Here is a 19,223-nt window from a genome sequence, read left to right as displayed (position 1 = left end):
AAGACCGGCGAGAGGATCATCAGTCTTCATGAATTGCTCCCATAGTAAATTGCTCCCATAGTAACTGTCCTGTCCGGAAGAGTTTACAGGAGTTTTGTTATCAGTAGAGGCAGGGTTGCAATGACAGATCACACATCTCTTATAACACAGAATTCACCAATCACAATAGGTGATGTCACAGCTCCCACTCCATTCAGAATAATCTCTCCATAGACCAATTAGATACAAAAGGTAGTGTCTGGATTTGACCACTGAAGCTTTGTACATGTGTTGTTTCCTGAAACAACAAGTAGTAAGTTTTAAAAAGACAAATTGCAAGAATTTGCTTTCCATTACTTTTAATACAAATTGCGATAAATAGGTCATATTCTAGTGTACCTTCCTTTTAACTTTATACTAAATCAGGAGAAAATTCCCACCTTGTCTTTTTTCTGTCCTTCAACTTTGTAAAAGGTGAATTCATGTCCATCCACGCTGTATGCCACCTTAAATTCCTTCACGTACTCTGCCTTGCCCATCCGACTGGCACCTTGAGTAATGATCCCAGAAACTCGTATCTGCCTCAAGAGATTAACCTATACAAACATAGTAATACAGAAAAGTTTAAGCACAAACAGCGATAGGAAAAGAAGTAAAAGAATGGAGTACTCATTAGGGTGAGAACAAAGATGTGGGCCCTGTACAAGAACAGTATATGGGTTCCTTCATCTCCACTAGCACCCCTATAGCTCCTATAAACCACTAATTGTGATCTAGATATAGGATTAATTTAGTCACTTCCATGTCATCTCATAGACAAAGAGAAAGTGAGTTCATGGCATCAGATCAACCTGCATTTTGGAATCTAACCTGCCCTGTTCAGGTGAGGGAGTTATCTTGTCATTTTTCACACATTTACTGTTCATGGCCCCCATATTCTAAATGTCAGATAACCCTTTAACTTTATTTTACAAGGTCTGTGTGTAAGACGAGGCGATGGTACACCTGGAGAGCCCCTGAGAGATGTGGCATTAGTGCGGAAAGACTGCCATCTATTGGCTAGACGGAACCATCTGGCACTGGAAGAGTTACAGGGGAAAGAGTTCATGTGTGGGACCCGGTCAGGTGCCTTGAATGACGAGGATCCCAAATATGAAGTTACTGTGCGCCAAACTACGGTGGGATTTGGCGCCAAGGCGAGAAGTGGTGTGGATGTGGGCCGGAGACGATGCTAAAGCCAGTGTCACAGGCCTCAGTAGAGACCGTGCCACAGCAGGGTGCTGGCCGCTATTAGACAGAGCCTGGACGACGCCCAGTGAGATTCGAAGACCGAACATTACCAGTCAAGATCAGAGAAGAGAATCAAATCTAAGCCAGTCAAGAGCCAGAGCACAGACTGCCCCGGTCAAGGTCCGAATCCCAAATCTGCACTGGTCAGAGTTCAGAGGCCAGACGACGACCGGGAGCAGGAGCCCAGCACTCTTTCCCTTATGCTCAGGAGACACCTGTCATCAGTCATTCACGGAAGATCCAAGAGGAGACTTCGATCAAACGAGGATGCTTGCGGTGATAAGCGCGAGACAGGCCATCACTTCCTACACCAACGTACGGTACAGGGGTGGTCCTGGGCAAGGACAACAGATGGGTTGGGGTCGGCAATGGTGAAGGAGGCTCAGCGTTCCTTGATAGAAGGAGGACTTACGGCCCAGCGGGAACACCTGGTGACCCCAAATAGGTCCTCTGTATTAACAGGAGCTAGCATAGAAGCTCTCAAAGGAACGAGTGTACCACCCCAGATGAAGGAACACCAGTATAATCTTTTAAGAGACTTCTCCGATTATTCTGACTGAACTGTAAGACTTATTCTTGTTTTGCATTATATAACCCACTTGAGTGTGTGCTGTGTCCTCATTAGTCCCACACACTACCACTATACCAGAAGCAATAGTTTTGTTGCTTGTTCCGCCTTGTGCTCGTCTGTGCGTTGCATCCAGTCACCTTCTTACATGTGTGCACAAGTTAAAGAATATAAACCTATACAAAAGACCTCCATGAAAGGAAATTGCATCTAATAGTGTGCCAAGATTGAGAGATGGTTGATGTGTAACTGAAAAACTGAAGCCAAGGCCACTATCTATAGGAAATTGTCCACCACAGCAGACAAGATTTAGTTTCACACAAACGAAACACTGAATAACAAATATCGATGTGGAGGGTCAGTCCTTGAGAAGATGTCCAGGTCAGTATTTTCCCGTCAGCACAAAGCCTCACCATAAGATTTATACTTTTGAAGAAAGCGCCTTGTAAAGTTCTGCTCCACTGGCAACTATAATCCAAAAGATTACTAAGACACATTAGGGATACTTCACCCTGCACCACTCCAAATAAAAAAAATAAAAAAATTAAAATAAAAAACACAAACTTTGTTAGAAAATTTTTTGTAAACTAACAGTTTATCTTTCTAAGTAAAACCAGGCGGCAGTCTGATGTTATCCCATAATAGAGGATAAATGGATAACTTGCTGACCGCTGAGACCTCCAGTGATATCGAGAACAGGGTTTTGTAGTTCTGAGCAGTAGGGCTGCCCGCTATCAGCAAGATGTCCCCGTATCCAATGAAAAAGAGCTAACTTGAGATTTTGAAACTACCCTTTATCTAAATGCTTTACTGGACTCAAATTGGAAATAATTTTTCTCTATGTGGCAAAAAAGTGACTAACCCAAGACAGAAAAGTTAGGTAAACGCAATCTTTGTACTGGGTGAGGCATGGGACTTTAAATAGAGATTTTACATCAGGAATCAATATGATCACAAAGTGACAACATGAAACTACAGCTACAGGAGCAAAATATTAGTACACCAATAGTATGTCCAAAACAGTGTCAAGTGACCCTCCCAATGACAGGGATTTCATCAGACACCAAGGGAGAATGGGATGCATTTTATGGAGTGGAAGACTGTTGTGTGACTAATATGGCGGACAGCGACAGAAGAGCAGTCAGTGCAGATTCGCCCTGGTCACCATATGCAGCATCACAGGAACTACACCCCATCACCTCAAATCCTTACCCATGGCACTTACTGTATGCCTACCATTGATTTTCTACTTCACTCATGCCCTAATGAGCTACCACCTTGTTTTGTGAACCGTATGTAATATCAAAGCCCACTAAAGTAAAGCTACAAAAAGACACCGAAGTGTGAAAAGATAAAGTGGCTCCTCTCTCTATTTGACAAGACACAGGAGAGGTTTCTGATAGCAGAAGGTTTTTCAAGATTGTGAGCCATAACTGCATTGTCAGGCCGGATTAGCAGATCCACATCATCCTTGAGGGTTGTTTAGACGCGGACAGAAATATGAGCAGCACTGGCTTTCCATGTTGTTCCTACTATGGTATATTTGTGCACACAAACGGACGCATAACGAGCATCATACAAAAGGGAAAACACAATGTACTAAGAAAACCACAAACAACGCCCATTGATAAGAAACAAGTTTATTCCTGCTGCCAGAACCATGGCTACACATCAGCCAGAGATGTTGATGCAGGCTTTACTCTGAAGTGTTAGACAAATAGGAGACCTGTCGAGGGGAGAACGGCACAAGCAACTGAGCCATTCTCAAAATTCATGCTGCCCGTTATCTGGTTCCTTTTAAAAGGCAAATTGGTAACAGTTTTTTTTTTTCAAGTGAATCTGAGAGCAGCAGGATGTAGGGGCAGAGACCCAGAATCCACTTACTGGGCTGCTTGCTGTAAAATCACTGATTAGCAGCAGATCATCATCAGGGTATGTGCACACGCTGCGGATTCCGCTGCATTTCCGCAGCGGTTTTGGCTGCTGCGGACCCGCAGCAGTTTTAGCAGCGGTGTACAGTACCATTCAAATGAATGGTAAAAAAAAAACGCTGTGTAGACGTTGCGGAAAAATCGCCCGGATTTGCTGCGGTTTTAAAACCGCAGAAAGAATTGACATGTCAATTCTTTCTGCGGAATCCGCAGCGGGTTCCTATCTCCACCATTGTGGAGATGGTGAATCCGCAGGACCAAACCGCAGGCAAAACCGCAGATAATCCGCAGGTCTTTTGACCTGCGGTTTATCTGAGGTTTTTGCAAAATCCGTGCGGATTAATCCGCAGCGGATTCCGCAGCGTCTGCACACACCCTTAGAAGACTAGTAAACCTGCTGCCATGTAGTGCTCCATTTCATGAGCTCTTTATAACCCCGCCCTCACCACTGATTTGCAGGTTTCTGCATGTGTACACAGAAAGCTACCAATCAGTGGTGTGGGCGGGGTTATACAGAGCTCAGCATTCAGAGAACTGCAAGATCTGCAACAGATAAAACTGTGATTTTATCAAAACTGCAGCACGCAAAGAACGACAAATCGCTGGACTCACGTTACATCACTGACAGGCTCCCTAACTATCTTTGGCATTCACCTGCCCTTCTTAATATAACAAACACATATATACCTGAATCCATGGATGCTTGTCATAGCTACTTGCTGTCCACGCATTGACTAATCCTTTATTGTTCAACCGAGCCAGATTAGGGCCCCAGCGCTGTAGGCCAAGGAAACCATGGTATAAGGAAGATGATGTGATCTGGGCATCGGATATAGCGCCACCCTCCATTCCTAATGCATTTGCGCATCCTAGGTAATTAAACATATTGGATTAGAGGAAAATCACTGCACAGATGTACAATTTTAGACAAACAAATCAACTTACTGAATAGCTTTTCAAATGTATTAAATGGGGGGGGGGATTTTTTTTTTTTTAAAGCTTAAAAGCAAGTATTTAGGGCTAAAAATCTTTTTTAACAGAGTTTCATTTAAAATTTGACACCATTTGTCTTAAATAGCCTCTGTGCTGCACTGTTGATGGCTGGCTGCAGAATTATCTAAAAATCAATATTTTTCGGTAACTTCATTATAAGGCTAGTTTCACACTAGCGTTTTGGAGCGCAGCGACGGCCTGCGCACGGCCGCCGCTAAGCCCCGCCCCCGCCGGTAGCTCTGCCCACCGGCGCATGACGCTGCATGCGCCCTGCGTCCCCTATCTTTATCACAGGGGGCGCAGGCCGTGCGCAGTATGCGTTTGGCGGCGCATGCGCCTTTTTGACGGTGTGCCGACGCAACCAAAATACAGCAGGTTGCGTTTGACGCAGGTCGGCGCACCGTCAAAAGGACGCATGCGCCGCCAAACGCATACTGCGCACGGCCTGCGCCCCCTGTGATAAAGATAGGGGACACAGGGCGCATGCAGCGTCATGCGCCGGTGGGCGGAGCTACCGGCGGGCGGGGCAGGGGGCGGGGCTTAGCGGCGGCCGTGCGCAGGCCGTCGCTGCGCTCCAAAACGCTAGTGTGAAACTAGCCTTACACAGCACTGCATGTCATAATTATACACTGTAGCCAGCTGATTGTAGAAAACACACTGCAGAGACAATAACAATAGATTTTACACTGCCAGGGAAGTTTCAATTAACAGGAAAATGTTTTTCCTGTGTTCTGCTGTCTAAACTTGGGAGGAGTCTTATGGCAAGGTGTATCTCATAGTCCAAAAAGTAGGGTTGTCCTAACGGATAAGAGTTACAAACTACCAAAACAAACAAAATGGAAGTTACTTACGAATTTGGCACCCTTTTCCAATAAATGGTGAGACGCATTTACAGCTGTAATCGTTAATAAGATTTTGGCAAACTCCTCCATTTTTACAAGGATATGAAGAACAATGATTCTCACCTAGGACAAATATTTAAGGCAGAAAAACAAAAAAAAAAAAAAAATTTAAAAAAACAATACACAGTATCCTCACCAACATGACAAAAAAAAACAATAATATATTATATATATATTTTACACACACACACACACATATAAATACATACATAGAGTGAAGGAAATAAGTATTTGATCCCTTGCTGATTTTGTAAGTTTGCCCGCTGACAAAGACATGAACAGTCTATAATTTTAAGTGTAGGTTAATATTAACATTGAGAAATAGAATATCAAAAATAAAATCCAGAAAATCACATTGTATAAATTATATACGGTAAATTTATTTGCATTTTGCAGTGAGAAATAAGTATTTGATCCCTCTGGCAAACAAGACTTAATACTTGGTGGCAAAACCCTTGTTGGCAAGCACAGCAGTCATAGGTTTTTTGTAGTTGATGATGAGGTTTGCGCATGTCAGGAGGAATTTTGGTCCACTCCTGTGATGAAGGAGTTAGCTGCTCCTACCCACCCCAGGGCCTGTAAGCATATTGAAGAAAGCAGGATTTAGTGCTCCAATGTTGAATAGCAAGGCCTTTTAGTATGATAATGAGATCAGGCCCAAAACAGAACTTCAAAGCTTGAGTTGGAGCCAAGTCAGCATTGCGCAGGAAGGTGCCTGGGGGCCTCAATTAGAATATACCTGTCAGCTAGACACAGAAATACACATCCATTGTCTCTCCCAGCCTCTCCGGCTCCATCCTAGGATCACGGATTATGAGCGCACCTTTCGAGTTATAAGCTCAAAAAATATCCGCGTGACCCTGAGGAAATCACGCATCTGGCAGTGCGACTCCTGAGTCGGTGAGGGCTCTGGGACCTGAGATATAGAGATTGGCCCTCCACAGCGACCCAATGGGGCCATGTTTGCTCTCCACACGCCAGGCAAAACACACCGCATTCACTGGTACCTTTCGTGTCCTGATCCAGTCATCTTGTAGAAAGTTACCCCCTTTCTTAGATATTGGGAATAAGTTCTGCAGGGAGCTAAAGGGTGGAGATTATTAGCCCACCCTCTGACACAGGGGGAGGAATCCGGCATGTTTAAGAACTAGCAGCACATGGCAAGAGACACTCTCTCTCTCTCTCACAGAAGAACCAGACGATGATAATCTAAGAAGGAACTGGGGACAGATCTGCCAAGGGGAGCAGCGGCCCGTGCTTTGGGGTCTGTCCGGCAACTAAGATTCTTGTACCTGTGGACTGCAGAGCTCCCGGCACCCACATGCAACCTACAACCTGGTAAATTGACCTCCAGCATAATATCTCTAAATCTTGTAGCCTTATTGTTATATTTTACTCTGACTGCAAATCCACTGTAATTCCATTGTATAGCTTACTGTATATTTCTGTAATTATCTAGTGCGCCCTTAAGGCAATTAAACCATAAAATTAATCTTGGGCTGATGCTTTTACCCTGATTACGAATCTTAGAATACCCAGCGGATAATAGGACATCCTCCCCGGTGGCCATTTGCTCTAGGTGCAGTTCCCTTACTGACCTGAGAGACAAAGGGTGCGCCGGAGAGCTGTGCCTGTGTAGTTACGTCACATTGGTGACGTGGGAGGAACTGGTCCTGTCCTCCACATTGGTGGCAGCGGTGGTAATAGTGTGCGTGGGACCCCTACTCCCAGACACTAGAGACTACCAGCGGTAACTTTCACTGCTGGGGTTTTAAGGTCAGCCCAGCACTAGACGGTCAGAGTGCAAATATAAGTTGTGTGCGAGGTCAGGGTTGCAGCTGTGTCAGTAACCAGAGGTTCCCAAGATGGCGGAAGGCACCAGGAGTAAGGCAAAGGGGGAGGCCAATGCTCTGGTCTATGAGGAGGTGGTGGAGGACAATACCATTGAAGGCGAGGGGGAGCGCACCACCTGCCTGTCCCAACCTGTCCAGATCGGAGGCCCTTTTCCAAGCGGCTATGGCACAGCTCGAGGCTGGTAACGACACCGCCCATGACAGACTCCTAATGGCGGCAGAGAAAGCAGCGGAGCGTGAGCAAGCGGCGGCAGAGAAAGCATCGGAGTATAAGCAAGCGGCGGCAGAGCGTGAGCATGCCGAACGTGTGCTGCAGAACACCGTGAAGCTGCGGAGTGCCGGCACCGACTGGAGATGGCTCAGCACGGGCTCCCGCTGGATGCTCCAGCCCCACCGGGGACCAAGGCTTCCAAGGTTCGGGCGGAGGACTTCCCCCAGCTTGAAAAGGATGGAGGCCTGGATTCCTTTCTGCTGGCCTTTGAGAGATCCTGCCTCCAACACCATCTGGCCCTGGATCAGTGGGCAAGGTACCTGACCCCCCGTTTGAGGGGCAAGTCCCTGGAAGTTTTGGGGGACTTACCTGCTGGGGAGGAGCAAGACTACAACAGCATCAAGCGGGCCCTGATCCAGCACTACAACCTCACCCCAGAGTCGCACTGAAGGAAGTTCCGGAGCCTGCAGCGGGGCTCAAAGGACACCTGGACCGACCACATGCGGGCACTGTTTTGAGCTACGGAGCACTGGACCTCGGGTCTAGAGCTCACCACCCGCCAGGAGGTCCAGGAACTGTTAGTCACGGAGCAGTTCTTGTGGAACTGCCCAGAGGACCTCCAGCAGTTACTCCGTGACCGGAAACAAAAGGGGGCTTTTGCTACAGCCGCCCTGGCAGACGAGTATGCCAACAACAGGGCGTCTGAGCCAAAGAAGCCTGCCAGCAGCACCTGGAGAGGGGGTAAAGCCCAATCCTGCCCCTGTCCCCCCAGCCCCCAGAGTGCAAGAGGTGTACCCCTGCTGCCCTCTCCAGGCAAGGAGCAGAACCCAGTTGTTGTCATCATTGCAACCAGCCAGGACACTTTAAGGCTGCGTGTCCCCAGTGCCATAAGGCCCCATCCCTGTCCCAGAAACCGTCCACTGTTTTGTGTGTGGGAGGGGGTGGTGGGAGGTCCCTGGACAATTACCAACCCATCACCATCGGCCGCTCAGCGGTCATGGGACTGCGGGACACAGGCGCTGAACGAACCCTGGTACGTCCTGAGGTGGTGTCCCCTCAAGACTTGGTGTCTGGGAAAACCCTTTCCATCTCCGGAATTGGAAGCGTTGAACCGGCGATGCCCATCTCCAAGGTGTTTTTGGACTGGGGCGCATGGAGGGGAATGCGGGAGGTGGGAGTAACGCCAAATATTCCTGCCAATGTGTTGCTTGGGACCGATTTGGGGCGGCTAGTGTCTCAGTATGTGGCCACTGAACCCCCAAGTCCGGCTCCCCAAGAATGTCATGACTCTACTGTGAATGCTAATGTTAATGTGTTGAATGTGCCTCCAACAGTGGAGGAGGGAGTGAAACCGGATGGGAAGCCATGCACTGACACTACACACACAGGGCTCACAGTGAGGACAGGTAAGAAGACTGCAGGGAGAGCTCAGAGGTGGAGGGAGGGGCTGCTATGGGCAGTGTAGGGCCCCTAAGTGAATCCAGCCTGCTGAGTCTAGGGCCTCTGCAGAAAGAGGAACAGGCCATGGGGGGAGGGGGCGTCCCGGGAGATGAGGCACCAGGTAAGACCCCAGGGCACGAGTTCCCCACATCCGGGATGTCAGGAGGCCAGGGAAGTCTGCCTGACCCGGCGACTTGGTCAGGGGCCGAGGGGAAGCAGGCGCTACCTGTGGTCTCAGCGGTCGTGGCCGCTGTTACCAGGAGTAGGAGCGCCGGAGCCCAAGGGGCCTCGCGGAGGCCCGACTGTTTCCTCCCCTCCGACCAAGTGGCTGCCGAGTCAGACAGCGGCCAGGAGATAGATCCCGGGGAGCTGGCAGAAGATGTGGCAGTTTTCGCTGCTCGAGGGACTGGAAGGGTATGTGACCGCGTATCTAGATGACATTGCCATCTTCAGTCCCACCTGGGAGGATCACCTAGAGCACCTGGCGCAGGTGCTTGGGCAGATCCAGCGAGCAGGCTTGACCATTAAGCCAGAAAAATGCCAGCTGGGTATGAGTGAGGTCCACTACCTGGGACACCGGGTAGGTGGGGGAGCTCTGAAGCCAGAGCCCGGGAAGGTGGATGCCATCGCATCCTGGCCCACCCCAAGGACCAAGAAGCAGGTGATGTCCTTCTTGGGGACTGCCGGGTACTATAGGAGGTTTGTTCCACACTATAGTGCCCTGGCCAAGCCCCTGATGGACCTCACCAAGAAGAGGCTACCCGTCGCAGTCGACGCGGCCGTTCGTGGTGCAGACCGACGCCAGCCACTTCGGCCTCAGTGCTGTGCTCAGCCAGGTCGACACTACGGGCCATGAACACCCCGTTCTGTACCTGAGCCGGAAGCTCCTGCCGAGGGAAGTGGCCTATTCCACGATGGAGAAGGAATGTCTGGCAATTGTGTGGGCCCTGCAGCGTCTGCAGCCATACTTGTATGGACACCCATTCACCGTGGAAACAGACCACAACCCCCTCAGCTGGTTACACACGGTCTCTGGGACAAATGGGAGGTTGCTACGCTGGAGCCTCGCTCTCCAGCAGTATCACTTCACCGTTCGCCATAAAAGAGGCAGGGACCATGGTAACGCTGATGGGTTGTCCCGGCAAGGAGAGGGTGCGGAAGGGCGCATAGGAGAACACAGGAATGTGATACCCCCTAGCGCCCTCTAAAGCAGGGAGGTGTGATGAAGGAATTGGCTGCTCTTACCCCCCCCAGGGCCTGTAAGCATATTGAAGAAAGCAGGATTTAGTGCTCCAATGTTGAATAGCAAGGCCTTTTAGTATGATAATGAGATAAGGCCCAAAACAGAACTTCAAAGCTTGAGTTAGAGCCACGTCAGCATAGGGCAGGAAGGTGCCTGGGGGCCTCAATTAGAATATACCTGTCAGCTAGACACAGAAATACACATCCATTGTCTCTCCCAGCCTCTCCGGCTCCATCCTAGGATCATGGATTATGAGCGCACCTTTCGAGTTATAGACTCAAAAAATATCCACGTGACCCTGAGGAAATCGCGCATCTGGCAGTGCGACTCCTGAGTCGGTGAGGGCTCTGGGACCTGAGATATAGAGATTGGCCCTCCACAGCGACCCAATGGGGCCATGTTTGCTCTCCACACGACAGGCAAAACACACCGCATTCATTGGTACCTCTCGTGTCCTGATCCGGTCATGCTGAAGAAAGTTACCCCCTTTCTTAGATATTGGGAATAAGTTCTGCAGGGAGCTAAAGGGTGGAGATTATTAGCCCACCCTCTGACACAGGGGGAGGAATTCGGCATGTTTAAGAACTTGCAGCACATGGCAGAGACACTCTCTCTCACAGAAGAACCAGACGATGATGATCTAAGAAGGAACTGGGGACAGATCTGCCAAGGGGAGCAGCGGCCCGTGCTTTGGGGTCTGTCCGGCAACTAAGATTCTTGTACCTGTGGACTGCAGAGCTCCCGGCACCCACATGCAACCTACAACCTGGTAAATTGACCTCCAGCTTAATATCTCTAAGTCTTGTAGCCTTATTGTTATATTTTACTCTGACTGCAAATCCACTGTAATTCCATTGTATAGCTTACTGTATATTTCTGTAATTATCTAGTGCGCCCTTAAGGCAATAAAACCATAAAATTAATCTTGAGCTGATGCTTTTACTCTGATTACGAATCTTAGAATACCCAGCGGGTAACAGGACATCCTCCCCGGCGGCCATTTGCTCTAGGTACAGTTCCCTTACTGACCTGAGAGACAAAGGGTGCGCCGGAGAGCTGTGTCTGTGTAATTACGTCACATTGGTGACGTGGGAGGAACTGGTCCTGTCCTCCACAACTCCTCTTTGCAGATCATCTCTTAATCATTAAGATTTTGAGTGTGTCACTTGGCAACTCGGAGCTTCAACTCTCTCCATAAGTTTTCTATGGGATTAAGGTCTGGAGACTGGCTACGCCACTCCATGACCTTAATGTGCTTCTTTTTGAGCTACTCCTTTGTTGACTTGGTTGTATGTTTTGGGTCATTGTTTTGCTGGAAGACCCAGGCACAAACCATTTTTAATGTCCTGGTGGAGGGAATGCGGTTGTCACTCAAGATTTTACGGTACATTGCTCCATCCATTCTCCCATTCATGCGGTGAAGTAGTCTTGTGCCCTTAGCAGAGAAACACCCCAAACAATGTTTCCACCTCTATGCTTGACTGTGGGGCTGGTGTTCTTTGGGTCATAGGCAGTATTTCTCTTCCTCCGAACACGGCGAGCTTAGTTAATGCCAAACTACTCAATTTTTGTCTCATCTGACTGCAGCACCTTCTCCTAATCACTCACAGAATTATCCAGGTGTTTATTGGCAAACTTGCGGGCACTGCAGGATTTTAAAACTTTACGGCACAATGTGTTACCGATGGTTTTCGTGGTGACTGTGGTCCCAGCTGCCGTGAAGTCAATAACAAGTTTCCCCGTTAAGTTTTAGGCTGATCTCTCACCTTCCTCATGATCAAGAATACCTCACAAAGTGAGATTTTGCATGGTGCCCCAGATATGTCGATTGACAGTCATTTTGTATTTCTTCCATTTTCTTACTATTGCACCAACAGTTGTCTCCTTCTCACCCAGCGTCTAACCTATGGTTTTGTAGCCCATTCCAGCTTTGTGCAGGTCTGTGATCTGGTCCCTAACATCCTTAGAAAGCTCTTGCCCATGTTGTATATGTTAAAGTCTGACTGATTAATTGACTCTGTGGATATGAATCTTTTATAAAAGGTTACTAAGTAAGACAGCTGCCTTTAATGCAGGTAATGCCAGAACTCTTAATGGTTGGTAGGGGATCAAATACTTATTTCTCACTGCAAATCTAATATATAAAGCTCAATGTGTGTGTGTGTGTGATGTATGTATGTATGTATGTATGTATGTATGTATGTATGTATGTATGTATGTATGTCCGGGATTGGCATCTGCACCGTTGCAGCTACAGCCACAAAATTTTGCACAGACACACGTCTGGACCCCGAGAGCGTCATAGGCTATGTTGTGAGGCGAAATTTTAACCCCACACGTTCCAATTCACCAAACAATTTTGCCCCTATCTACATAATGGGGAAAAAAAGTGAAAGGAAAAGTGTTGGAGGCAAATTGACAGCTGCCAGATGTGAACAAGGGGGACTTAAAGAATGAGAGCGATGGCACCAAAGAGTATATACCGTACAGTTGCTAAGATGGGGCCCTGACATGAGATACTCACCACACACGGGGATACAAACACACACACAGAATGCGCCACACACTACCACGTGCTTCAACACATATACCACCCTCGGCACACATTTCACCACACATGCACCAACCTCGCCACATAAAAGTCGAAACACAAAAGTCGCCACTCAAAACTCGCCACACTGTCCCAGAGCTGTTTAAAAGATGAAAAATGAGCTGTGATTGGTTGCTATCAGCAACAGTTTTCTTTTTAGAGAGTTGTGGTAACTGAGACCTATTATTCTTATCATTTCTATGGTGTTATCGTCCTTCTGTAAAGCAGGAAATAACACAATTTATTACCGTGCCAACACAGACCACCCTCTGACAGACTGCAGGGGGAGCCAAGTATCACACAGGATAGGATTAGATACACGGCTCAGCAGTCAGTATCACACAGGAGAGGATTAGACACATGGCTCAGCAGTCAGCATCACACAGGATAGGATTAGATACACGGCTCAGCAGTCAGTATCACATAGGATAGGGGTAGATACACGGCTCAGCAGACGGTATCACACAGGATAGGATTAGATACACGGCTGAGCAGTCAGTAACACACGATAGGATTAGATACACAGCTTAGCAGAAAGTATCACACAGGAGAGAATTAGGTACACAGCTCAGCAGACATTATCACACAGGATAGGGTTAGATACACAGCTTAAGCCCCCGTTACACACTGCGATATCGCTGTAAAGTCACCGATTTTGTGACGTAGCAGCGATATTGCTAGCGATATCGCTACATGTGATACTTACCTCCGACTGGCTCCCCCACTGGTTATCGCTGGTCGCGCAAGAAGGTCTTGAACATTTCTCGTCGTCAGCTTCCTGCTGGGCTTCCTGCTGTGACGACGAGCGACGCGTGGACACGGGCGGGAGGACGTCAGGATCGCCGCGTCTGACAGGTAAGTAGCGGCCCCCGACCCCTGCGATGTCGATGGTGAGATCTGCCTGTGTGGCAGCTCACTAGCGACCACTTATCGATGCACCAGCGATCCATATCATTGTCGGGATCGCTGGTGCATCGCTATGTGTAACGGTACCCTTAGAAACAGGATGTGCCAAAGGAGAGGACATTTTCATTAAGAATTCCACTCATTCCATCTGATTTGGTTTTTGATTTTAAATGCCTCCAGTTTCCAGTTCGACTGCTATTTGCAATGTCCATTAACAATGCTCAGGGACAGTCTTTGAAAGTAGTAGGGATCGATTTGCAATCTCCATGCTTTTCTCATGGTCAACTTTACATGATCTGTTCAAGAGTTGGAACTGCCAAAAACCTTTGGTTTTTCCTTTTGGTGCAAAGATGAAAACATGTTGTTTATCAAAAGGCTCTTGAATGAGTTGAAAATAAAATACTATCAATACTTGGGTAATCGTTTAGTTAATTTGTGTTGCAAATCTGTAGTGTTGAATATATGATGTGAAATGTTTTTATGTGCAATATAATCATTATAATTTGTTATAACTAACCACATAACCACAGTTGGTTACTATGCCCAGGCAACACCGGGCTCTTCAGCTAGTAAATGTATATAATTTATACAATGTGATTTTCTGGATTTTATTTTTGATATTCTATCGCTCAGGCTGTGTTCACACACAGCGTTTTTTTAGCGTTCTTTTTGGCAGTTTTCCCAATAAAACCGCTAAAAATAAGCTTCCCATTCATTTCTATGCATTTTGCATTTTTTGTGCATATTGATGTGATTTTTTACCGCGAAAAAAACGCTTTGCGGTAAAAACGCAGCATGCTCAGTAATTTCGCAGATTTTTCCGCGTTTCTGGCTATTTCTATGCGTCTTGAAAACGCGCGGAAAAAAAACGCATAAAAACAGCGCATTTTTTGCGCAAAAAATGCATGGAAAACACACAGAAAAAAAACACACGGTTTCTGGGAAGGGAGTTAGGTTTTCCAGCAGAAATTTTCTGCTACGTGTGCACTTAGCCTCAATGTTAAAATTAACCTACCCTAAAAATTATTAACTGTTCATGTCTTTGTCAGTGGGCAAACTTACAAAATCAGCAAGGGATAAAAATACTTATTTCCCCCACTGTACATATACATAAACACAACGGTATAATGTCTAATACGGTTCTTTCATGTAGTAAAGGAAATAAACAAAAAGTAAAGGCATAGCTGTGTGTTACGGAGGGAAGTGGTCTCCCAGAAGCCTACAGACAATAGTCAACCATTGCTTCCTAATCTGCTCCATTTTGCAGTGGATTGAATTAGGGCAGACCTGGGCATAGACTGCCATTGGGAACGAGCCAGCTGATGGGCTAGTAGCAGTGTCTCCCATACCCCACAACTATATCACTGGTATCTGCATCCTCATGATGCAGATATTGGTGAAAACAAAAGGTGGAACAGAAAGCAGTCTGATCCCTCTTCCACCATTTGCTCTGTCACTAGATAGTGCCTGGTGTACGAAACCAGAGTCCACACAATGCACAGACCATAGTAGTATACTGTGAAAGGAGAAGGGAAACCGGCACTAAACAAATTCACATACCTCCACGCGAGCATTGAATTTGGCTTACGGACAGATTGCTGTTTACACCGAAGAACAACTCATAGGTGCATGTGGACAACCCAACAGATGAGCTCATTCAGATATGCAGGATAGAAGATGAATGGTGGCATTCCGTGGACACTGATCGGTGAAAAAAAAAAAAAAAAATACACGAAGGTGGGGGAGCGCAGGTGACCGTGCAGACTACGGGCATTTCACGTGCACACTACGCTTCAATGGGTCCAGGAACCTAGACCAGTTGAAGAGTAGTGTGTATGCAAAATGGCCATAGTCAGCACGGTCACCCACGCTCCCCCGCTCCATGTTATTGTTATGCAACTAATACAGGGTTTTTTTCACCGATGTCCACGAGTGCGACCCTTAATCTTCTATCCTGCACAGAACAAAGTAGTATATGGAGATAGGGTGAGTAGTTCTATTTATTTTTTTGGCAGTCAGTAATTGGGAAAAATTGTGTGGGCATTATACTGTTGGTGGGGAGCAGCAGAGGTCATCATATTGTGAGCTGGAGGGTGGATGAGGTGAGGACAGTCACACAGTGTGTGGAGGGTGCGACAGGCTGCAGGAGCATCATTTTGATGGTGGCTAGGTGCATCATACTGTGTGGGGGGACCTGGTTATCAAGGTCCAAAGGAAGAATAACAGGAGTCAGTGATTAAACAAAACCAGTAAATTATACGGCTTTTATTAGCTACAACTGGTAAGAATACACATTACAAAAAGCCAGATTGTAACATGTATCAGCAGCAGCAGTTGCTAAACAGATTTAATTCTGTTCAAAATTAAAGTACTCTCTCTCCCAAGGGTCTCTCATGAGGCCCCTTAGCAAAAATTCATTGCCAAGCCCTCAATTAGAGGATCAGGTTTATTTTAGAGGTTAAAGGGATTGCACAGATTCATGTCCGCCAACATCTCTCAGATTCCTGGAGGCTCAGGAGTGGATGACAGCTAACATTGCTTATTGCATGGTCTACTTACATTGAGAATTTCGAGATTAAAAGGTCAGAGTTAATTGTTATTATTTTAATTACAAACTCATTATTCACAAGCACCGGCATCAACATCCAACAAGTAATGCAAAAACAAAGATGCCATAGACTCACTATGGAAAAAGCAATAATGCCAAGAAGCAGACTTCCAGGTAAGACATCCTAAAATTATAGCAAATTGGATCAGCAGACTTTCCAGATTGTAATATTTCACCATAGGTTTTCTAAAGATGAAAACCAGAAAATTATTTTTAAAAAACTAAAAAAAATCTCAAATTGGCGTTTTTCTTTAAGCAAAACAAGTTGGCAATGCTTCACGTGAAAACTGAAAATCCTTCAACTTCACATTTTGCCTCAAGTAAAACAATCATGCTCCGTTAAATGCAAACTACAAATCGCCACTTCAGGAATTAATCTCAAGGTCTTTAAAGAAAAAGTTTATTTTTCAGGACTGTGCCCTCTAATCTCCAGCGGATTGTGGGAGTCATACATTTAGTTCAATCAGATTGTCCTCCTGTGGCCCTGGGCACATACTGTAATCATTTCACATCATTACCGGCCCCAGGAAAAGCTGCAGATAGTTTATGTTTGGAAAGATTTTTCTTTGCACATTCCTTGACTAAAACCCTCTGGAGTTTCTCACAAGAGACAAAACGTAAACTAAGTACACACAGTATGGACAGCGTTTCTACTTTGCAAGTGCAATTTTTGCCAATTACCACTGATTTTCAGATTAACTTTGCAATTATGGAGATATGAACCTGTCACCAGTTACCTCTAGAATAATCGCCTGCCTCTTATTCTGCATATAATATTTTTAATAGACACAATCAGCAATTTTAAAGTAATTTTATTTATTTATTTAAACACAGCCTAATAACAGATTTCCTGCATAGCTTCTGCAATTGCATCTAGTGTTCTCATTTGCTCTAAGAAACTAAAGAGTACGGTAATTATTTTCCAATTGTTGATGTGATTCAATATTTTTTTTACAATTTCCTATAGGAGTTATAATTGTTTTCCCATGTGCATAGATTAGAAACCTTCACATATAGATGCAATGTAACTAAGTGTACATGTATGTGGCAGCAGGTCAGACAAAAAAGCAAAAGGAAGTTAGAACCCACCAGTCACAAAAAAGCAAAAAGAAGTTAGAACCCACCATGACTGGAGACTGAGGAATCAATGGGGATGTCTTATAAGGGCAACTCCTACACATGTACTATGTTCAGAACATCATATATACTGGGTCTGCTCCTACTCATGTTCCCTGTTGGTTACCTCCGATATATTGGGTAAGCTCCTAGCCATGTGCACAGTTCAGTACCTCCAATATATTGGGTCAGCTCCTAGCCATATGCACTGTTAGGCGTCGGGTTCCTGTCGCTGCACAGCGTGAATCCCGAGCCTTACTTCCAGCGGTCTCCCATTCCTCTCCAGCCGCAGAGGAGGTTGCTCAGCAAACTCGTCAGTCCCGGCGCTCTGACCAGACCAGCTCCGTGGGTTTGCTTGCTGCTGCCACCTCTGGCACAGCTATGGCAATACATGCTGCTCCGCAGCGAGATTCTCCAGGGACTAAGTCCCCATGTCGGGCCACTGAGCATGCCCGTGGAGTGATCTCCCATTGGAGATCGAAGGTCACGTGCTCAGGTCCTGCTCCTGTTCTCATTGGCCCATCCGTGAAGCCAGGAAGGTCCTGGACGCTCGTGGCTATAAAAGGTTTGAATGGCTGCTTGGCCATGCGCTAGGATAGACTGTATTTTCAGACTATAAGGAGTGAGTGATGAATGCACGTATGAATGTCTCTGGTGACTGACTCATTATGAAACCCCTACCCTTGGTAAGCATGTGTTGTGCAGCCTAGCCTGCTAGCGCCCAGGCTTAGGCGTAGGTAGGTCAGCGTCTGAGTCAGGCATTAGCCATCATCAGTGACTCGGCATGCCTCAGTGCACGTGCTCCATAGCCAGCGTCTATAGCGGCGTTCGCGGCAGCGATGCCGTGCGTTCAGTGGGCCTAGAAGGACTCTAACCCTGTGTCCTTGGGGTAGAGTTCTGTGGCCGTACACTGTGCGCTCCTTTGGCCGGGCTCTATGAGCTAAACATGCTCCGGCATCCACGTTCAGCGGTTGTGCGGCTCTGTGAATTAACAGAGTCCGCTCCTGTTCACACTGGGTGACGTAACCCACGTGTGACTGTTTTCACGCCGCGCTATTCTTCCGCCATTGTCAAGCAGCAGTGTACCACCTCTGCACGGTGGAACCCAGGCTGCGAACGCACCTACTACTACTTTATAATTTGGTGCATTCCACCAGCCCTAACATGCACTGTTCGGTACCTCCTATATAAAGGTCAACTCCTACCTATGTAAAATGTTCGGTACCTCATATTTGGTCAGCTCCTACAAATATGCCCAGTTTGTTACCTACTATATATTGGGTCTGCTCCAACGTAAGTGCCCTGGTTGATACCTCCTATATAAGGTCAACTCCTACTTATATACCATGTTTGGTACCCTTATATAATGTATCAGCTCCTACCAAGGTGCCTTCGTCGATACCTCCTATGTAAAGTCAACTCCTACCCATGTTCCCTGCTCGGTACCTCCTATATATTGGATCAGCTTCTACCAATTTGTCGATTCAGTACTTCCTATATATTGGATCTGATCCTAACGATGTGCCTGGTTCAGTACCTCCTATATATATGAGCAGCTGCTTCCTCCTATATATTGGGTCTGCTCTAACCCAG

General features: G+C 46.7%; 1 protein-coding gene across 2 annotated transcripts in view; it reads right to left on the bottom strand.

Annotated features, from left to right (window-relative positions):
• The window catches only part of MFGE8 (milk fat globule EGF and factor V/VIII domain containing), an 80,776-nt gene that overhangs the window by 19,260 nt on the left and 42,293 nt on the right, over window positions 1-19,223 (bottom strand). For both annotated transcript variants that reach the window (XM_073568708.1, XM_073568707.1), the window contains exons 4-6: window positions 5,613-5,726; window positions 4,456-4,637; window positions 420-575 (exon numbers count right to left, since the gene is read on the bottom strand). In XM_073568708.1, coding sequence (XP_073424809.1) covers window positions 420-575; window positions 4,456-4,637; window positions 5,613-5,726 — 452 coding nt within the window. The remainder of the gene's footprint in view (window positions 1-419; window positions 576-4,455; window positions 4,638-5,612; window positions 5,727-19,223) is intronic.

The sequence above is a fragment of the Dendrobates tinctorius genome, unplaced genomic scaffold (genome assembly GCF_039654945.1).
Source record: "Dendrobates tinctorius isolate UK_male_01 unplaced genomic scaffold, ASM3965494v1 ptg000022l, whole genome shotgun sequence".
NCBI lineage: Eukaryota > Metazoa > Chordata > Amphibia > Anura > Dendrobatidae > Dendrobates > Dendrobates tinctorius.
The sequence above is the reverse complement of the archived record's forward strand: the minus strand, read 5'-3'. Positions and strand labels throughout refer to the sequence as shown.